This window comes from Polyodon spathula, unplaced genomic scaffold (genome assembly GCF_017654505.1).
Source record: "Polyodon spathula isolate WHYD16114869_AA unplaced genomic scaffold, ASM1765450v1 scaffolds_3735, whole genome shotgun sequence".
Taxonomy (NCBI): domain Eukaryota; kingdom Metazoa; phylum Chordata; class Actinopteri; order Acipenseriformes; family Polyodontidae; genus Polyodon; species Polyodon spathula.
This window is the reverse complement of record NW_024475194.1, coordinates 2782-10276: the sequence shown is the minus strand read 5'-3', so window position 1 is coordinate 10276 and position 7495 is coordinate 2782. Positions and strand designations below refer to the sequence as shown.

General features: G+C 38.7%; 1 protein-coding gene across 1 annotated transcript; it reads left to right on the top strand.

Annotated features, from left to right (window-relative positions):
* Positions 1 to 5807: 5807 nt before the first annotated feature.
* Positions 5808 to 7281, top strand: LOC121312255 (claudin-4-like). The gene has a single exon (XM_041244179.1). The coding sequence runs from the start codon at positions 5917 to 5919 to the stop codon at positions 6547 to 6549; it is 633 nt and encodes a 210-aa protein (XP_041100113.1). The 5' UTR covers positions 5808 to 5916; the 3' UTR covers positions 6550 to 7281.
* The last annotated feature ends 214 nt before the right edge of the window (positions 7282 to 7495 follow it).

The following is a 7495-nucleotide window of genomic DNA, read 5'->3' as shown; positions in this document are numbered from 1 at the left end:
CACTGAAAACAATTGAAAATGCCATTGCATTTTTACAGTAATTTTGCAGTTTTCCCATAGTTAAACTATTCATTTACCATAGTTTACCATGGTTTGCCATTTTTTTTATAATTACATACAACTTGTTGATGCAATACCTCGCTCTTCTTTACAATGCTTGCCAATGCATTACCATGCTTTCACTATGATTGTCTTACTTGTTGCTGTGCTGTTACTATGGTGAACCTTTATAAGGGTGAGCTTGCAATCGTCTATTAGTGTGGCGCGGTATGGTTTGTGAAAAGCCACTGTTTTAAATTTGCACCATATATTTATTTTCAGATGTATAATATTAGTTATTTGTTGAACACCCTGTCCCAGCGTTGCACCTCTGTGTAGAGGACCAGAGTTCCATAGATCACATTCTACTGGCTGGTGCGCACAAAATCCATTCAGAGACTTTGTTAGCACAAAGCAGACACAGAAGTATGCTGGTCTGCCTTGTACTTGGTTACCAAAACCCCCAGCCAACGGAATGTGAGATTGTTGACTGTTTTTAGGGCGATCAGTCTCGGATGAGTGGTTTAACTTCAAATGAATCATTAACTGTATCCTTTCTCCTGGTGCTCATTTTAAGTATCAGCGAGTTTGTTAGTTTCAAGATAGAGGATAATCCACTTGTTTTTGTATTTTTAATCATGGCAAGTAACTTGAAAAAAAACAACCTTATATTAAAATAATTCTGTACAATTAAGTATTAACACTTAATAGGATTTACTTCCCTGCATTCCTCCCTGGTAATAATATCCTTTAGCTTTATAGCAGGAAGGCTTCTAAAACATACACAAGGGGCTTGTTCACTACGAGTTTACACTTGGTTTCCAAGAAAGCATGCTGATGAACAGGTTGTTAGCACGGAAACTGTAGAATTATCTGAGAACGAATTATGCCGGGCACATGAAAAACACTTCAACCTGAAAGCGTTCCCCTGCTTTCATACGGTCAAGTGGGAAAATGTTTCCTGCAGACGATGGTCCTTTCAAAGATTCTTATTCTTACGTCTCCACAATGGGATTTCCCTCTCCGTTCAAATTCATTGGGCAACGTGTTTAGAGTGCTGATGTGAATAATCGCTGCAGATAGCAACCTAAAGCCTTCGTTTTCTCTTTGGCCAATTTGTGTACATCTCAAATTCTGGCATTTTCAGGACGAAGTCCAGGTCCAGACTGAATGATCAGGTCTTGGCATTGAATGAGAGCAAATTGCTCTTCACCCTCATATGAAGGTGGCTGTACTCTACTCTTAAAAAAGGTTTGCTGCAGCCTACTGCAGTTACAGCACAGCAGCAAGGTGTTGTAATGCATAGTAAAGCTGGGGAACCCCTAGTCAAGTGAGGCGATACAAACTGAGACGCCAAGTATGGCAAATCCACCTTTAAGCAAAGCAAAAAAATGGTAAATGGTAAAACCTAGAGCTTGGATTTGGCTAATCTGTTTGAGGATTTAAGCTTTTTAAAGTGCCTAGATGAGGATCAGTGTCTTTGCATCTTTATTTATTATTGTTGCCATTTTTAGCTCCCAGTCACAGGCGCTAGGCAACCAGAGGAAGTTGCTTAGTTCTGTATTGTGCTTGCTAGATTGGCAAAGGTCTTTATCTACCCCATTTGTTACTAACTTCTTGTTTTTTAAATTTTTTTTAATTTTATTTTTGAGAGAGAGTATGTTAAAAAAAAAAAGGTTTGGGGAAAAAATGGAAAAAGGTGTGACAGTGTAGGCACTGAAGTAATTTCCAGATATGGAACTATTCACTTTCCTTCCCCTGCTGTATCCAGGCACTGGGATAAAAAATAAACAAAAAACACCTGGCAGCTTGAGGGTTAAAAATGTGTTTTTCTGGTCTTTCCAGCATTACCACATGTCAACACTTCTCTGGCAAAGTTTGTCTTAAAGGCTGTGCTGCCTTTGCCTCCCTTTTAATAGGTTTAGTTAGTGAAGAAGCTAAAAGAACAAACACACTTGTCTTGTTTGTTTTCTTTCTCCTGTTTGACTCAGGGCAAGGAGTGTCCTCTTGTGTTTATGACACTGAGGACACACAGTCCAAGGCTGTTTTGATGTTCTTCCCCCAGAACCTCTTTCTGCACATTTAGACTTACAGTAGTTAGAAGGTTTTGTTCAGTACGCATGGGTTCCGGCTGATCTTGTGTGTCAAGCAGAATTACACGAATAATATGGAGTGAAAAACTTGTGAAGGACGTTTCAGCTACGTGTAGTTACGTTCACAGTTCGAGCATGTTCCGTAGCCAAAATTATCCAATACAGTGTCACTCCCCGCTGTTCTTCTTGAGGTTAACGAAGAACTAACAAAAGAAGAGGACATAGACTTGAAGCGAGCCGCTTTCCTCATTGGGAGCAACAAACAAGACTGTGGAATCTTGAATTGTACGTCAGAATTGTCTTGGTCAAAAACTCAAGTTTCAAGGTGGCTTGGAGCCAAGATGGTGTAAGCACTCGAGAGAAACGCAACGGCGCATTCCAGTTCAAGTCGTCATCTTGCTTACGTACCGTCCGCTATAACACAACTCGCCTACGTTTTAGGACTTGTATTGTTCTACCTCGACTTCTTTGGTACTGTTTAAATGTCTGGCGTTGTCGATATTCCTCGAATGTCACGCTAACGTCCGTTTTTTCTGGCTCTTCTTCTGTACCTCTCGGTTTGCTTTCTTCTACACTTCACCGTGTGCTATCGGCAGTTTGTGATGACAACCTTGCATCCTCGACGCTACGCCGATCCCACCACACGACCTTAGCTCCTACTGTCTCGTCTGTCAGCTCGCGTCCCGTTCAAGCCGGTCAGAGCTTCCATTGCGATGGGATCTCTACACCACGTGTAAACCCCACTAGCGAGTATTATTATTAGTGGCGTTGATGGACTACAGTCGAGTATGTACCAGGGTATTACGGTGACGCCTGCCATGACTCAGTTCGGATATGATTATGTTTTAGTCAGAAGTAACTGCAAAAACCCAAAAATTTATGTATGTATGTGGTCATTCGTAAGCTAACGTATGTCATGATGTATGCCGTGACGTAGTCTCGCGCCCATTAAGGGTTCCTCAGGAAGAAACACGCCATTCTACCCGGTAACTTGTCCCGCCGATTATCTGGTGTAAGGGATTATGTACAAATTGTCAATTTAGATAAACAAAGAAGGGCCAGTAACAAAAATGTAATATGAGTAGATTTTCAATTACGTTATTACAGGCTTTTTCATTGCTAATAAACAACACTCCCTGCTGTCTCTGGTGTCACCTAAAAACACTTAAACATCGCAATGATCAGTTGACAGTTAATAGAACTTCCGTTTTTTCAATGCTAATACGTCCGAATAAAGATAACGATTTCGGCACCTGCTGAGGGTCACGACAGACGGGTAAGACAACACAGTAGTGGATATAGCGTTGTTGGAGTCGCTTGCTGTGGGATAAAGTATACAGGGCACACCTCATTATTAAAGTTTATTAGAATGGTATCTCTTTAAAGTTTGGAAATAATACAGTATATAAAATGTAAATTTGTCAATGTAAATCAATACTTGTAAGGCTTAAATTAAAAGCCATTCAATTAAAAGTGGGTCTGAACTTGAAAAAATAAACCCTTATTTACCAACTTTTTCAGAAAATAAGTTCGGGGTTTATAGAGGTAATTAATATATGAGCATTCTGCAATGAACGTTCTATAACTGTAGTCCTCCATAACAACGATCTTCTCTCTAAATTGAGTGTTTAAAACTGTATACTTGTATTTGAATAAACAGAGAACAAAATAGTGTGAAAAAGAATAATATTATTATTATTATTATTATTATTATTATTATTATTATTATTATTGCCAAAGTGATTATTTTGAACATAAACTTATTGACTTGATATTCAGGTCACAAGCTTTTTGGACGCCAAAATACTCGGCGACTTATCAGACAGATACAAAAAAAAGATTGTGCAACTTGTAATCAACCTGTTGTCAACACTTTATTTCGAATAATAATAATAATAATAATAATAATAATAATAATAATAATTAATTCGTCTTTTCCTTGGTAATTGATTTGAATATTTCAGCTCGCAATGAAATGTTTCTCGACATGCCGTACTGTTGTCCCTCTTTATTTTTGACGGTTGTATAAAATTCTCTGTGATCAACACTGGCAAGTGTTTTCCTCAAAATCTGTATTTTTATTCTTTTTCTAGTCTCGAAAAACACGAATTGCCCAAGCTGTTTGTTTTCTGGTATTTTTTCTTCTTCAGTTCTTTCTATGTCTATTGCATCAAGTCACTGCTGGGTAAAGGTCCCACGTCTAGTACTGATGTTCGGTTTTTCAGTTTGTCCGGCAGTACTTCTCTCTGTACTGCTTACTGAGACTGTAGTCATCTCAGAGGTGCTCGTATTTTTCGGGATGTTTTGATTTAGCCTTTCCTCATTTACCAGCTTATTAAAAAGGTTGAAATTTACTTTAAACGGCATTTTGTTAATAGCTGAAGGAGCTATCTTGTTTGATTTGTTTTTGCGATGCGGTGCAAAGAATGTGTGTAATCTTTCCATTGAAGTGTGTGTGTGTGTGTCTGGGTATCCTATATTATATATATATATATATATTATATATATATATATATATATATATATATATATATATATATGCGGTATACTGTTGACTTTACTTTCAGGTATTGGCTTGTACTGTCTAATCTGACGGCTTAAATAGCAAAAGTTAACAAATGTACATTATACAGAATTAACTCAGTGAACAAAAACAATTATAAACAGCTTACAGTTTCACACAGAAATCAAACATTGTCGATTGTTTCACTTGCAAAAACACGCGCTTTGAAAGTTCTGTTGACAAGCATGTTATCCTGAATAACCAAAACTTTAAAGTCAACTGAACGAGAACTAAAGTTTCACTTCTGATTCATTGTACAGTGCACTGATAATACGGGAACCAGCTGCACTTGGCAGTTGCGAGGGAATTAATGAACTATGCATTTCCTGTCCAGAGTTCAGTCAAGTGTCGAGTTAGCCACTAGTCTTTTTAACAGTATGTATCCGTCTGGTACCGATAATAAGTGTGGACTTACCAGTAAAGCGTGGCGTAAAATAAAAAAAAAATAGGGGCAGGATTTATATATTTTATTTATATATTTTATATGGAGAAAATAATCGAAGGCGTCAAGTTATCCACCAGTGGAGTTAACCGGGTTGTCTGTATGTATTGCAGTCAACAGCAGCTGGAAAATGTCATTAAACGTGTGTTTTGGTATGCGAAGATTGAAACTATGATGCAATGGAGCTGCTATATAAGGTCATAGCAGGTAGTGTGGTCCATTGGACTAAGTCCAGGGCTTGTAAGGAGAAGGATCTCTGGTTCAAATCCCACCTCAGCTACTGACTCACTGTGTGTGACCATCCGTGGATGAGATGTTAAATCAATGTCCTATTGTAAGTGACAGTTCAGTTAACAGCCTAAATCAGACACTGTGGCTGATTTAGAAAGTTACTGTTCATATGACAAAATATCCCAAGGATGCTTGAACAGAAAGCTGCTGTTTAGGGTCAAGGAAGATGAAGCCATACCCCTTCATGGTTTTCAGGCTACATCAACCTGTTTGCTCATAGAAGTATGAAGATGTAAATGGATCCAATGACTGTACTGTTTTTTTACACTCCCAGTGTGCAGGCATACAAGAAAACCAGTTGGGCTAGTATGTTCACTGGCTGCAAGTTTCGATGAGAAAACTCCACCCCTTCGAGTTGCATATAATTACCAGCTCACTTCCAGTGAACACTTTTGAGGCCACTTCTCTGGGGAAACACCCTTATTAGAGCATTGCTACTGAGCTTTTGGAGCTTTTGAAGCAAAAGAAGAAAACCAAAAACCAAAGCCATGGCTGCTGTTGGGATTCAGATTCTGGGCATTGCCCTAGCCGTAATCGGATGGATTGGAACTATTATCATTTGTGCTCTGCCCATGTGGAAGGTGACGGCTTTCATCGGCAGCAACATTGTGACATCTCAGGTCATCTGGGAGGGTCTCTGGATGAACTGTGTGGTGCAGAGCACCGGGCAGATGCAATGCAAGGTCTACGACTCCATGCTGGCTCTCCCTCAGGATCTCCAGGCAGCTCGAGCCTTGGTTGTGATTGCTCTTTTGGTGTCTCTTATTGCTCTCCTGCTGTCCATCGTTGGAGGAAAGTGCACCAACTGCGTGGAGGATGAATCCACCAAAGCCAAGGTCTGCATTGTCTCAGGCATCATCTTCATCATTGCTGGAGTCCTCGTCCTGATCCCTGTCTGCTGGTGTGCCAACACCATCGTCCGAGACTTCTACAACCCTTTGCTCACTGATGCCCAAAGAAGGGAGATTGGCGCTTCTTTGTACATTGGATGGGGTGCTGCTGGTCTTCTGATCCTTGGAGGAGGTCTGCTCTGCTGCTCCTGTCCCCCTCGGGATAACCAGGCCTACTCTGCTAAATATTCTGCTGCAAGATCTACAGCTACAAGCAAGGCTTACGTGTGAAACTTAACAAGAGTTAAAGAAGGGACATTTTGTAAACGGACTTCTGCTTAAAAGTTTCAGGTATGTCTGAGACAGACAGTGCCATTATGTGTTTGTTTTATGTACACAGCTTTGTCCTTTCACATACCTTTACTACGTTCTCTGTTTTACTGCAAACAACAAGGAACTGCTAATATATAAAATTTGTTCTGGGTAGAAAACAGCTGCCACTAACAGCTTTTGCCAGCTAATTTGTAAATGAACAGCATTCATTTCTAGAAGCAAATATTCACCAAACAAGCTCCTCCAACAACCCAGCATACAAGTGGGAATTTGTAACATTTTTATTTTGAATTTCACCACTGTATTTTTTACTAATTAATTAATTGATTACCCATATACATTTAGCATTTTAAATAAATATTTTGTCTTTTGAGTCATTTACAAATGTTAGCTGTTACAAATAAAATACAATTACATTTGTACTTCAATTCTGCATTTGTTTTTGTTTATTTTTTACTTTAAAAATAAGAAATTTAAAAATGTCTTTAAAGTCAACACAACACAACTGTTGGGCAAGATTAAATTCATTATCCAATCATTTTACCGCACTTTTCAAAGATGTTTTATAAGTGGTAATAGGCTTACTGTTCATGCTAATATTCTGGAATGTAATTGTGTGGTGAAAAGTATCTAGGAAAATTATTTGTTAAAAGTCTTTATCAGTGTAAATAAACTGTTATTTTTGTCAAAGCTCTTTTTCTTTTATTCTGTTACATACTTCAGTCTGAATTATGCATAATTTGTCACAATCGAATGTCAATAGAATTCTAACATTTGGTGACTTAGCTGAACCAATTAATAAACAAAAGCCCTCCAACAGGATTAAAATGGGTGCGGTTGTATCAGCGTCGGCAAGTGGCCAAAAAAATGTGTTAAAATGGTTGAAGAAAAGGGCTTGTAACGA

Coding starts and splice junctions, on each gene's coding strand:
- LOC121312255 (XM_041244179.1), top strand. CDS start 5,917: ATGGCTGCTGTTGGGATTCAGATTCTGGGCATTGCCCTAGCCGTAATC.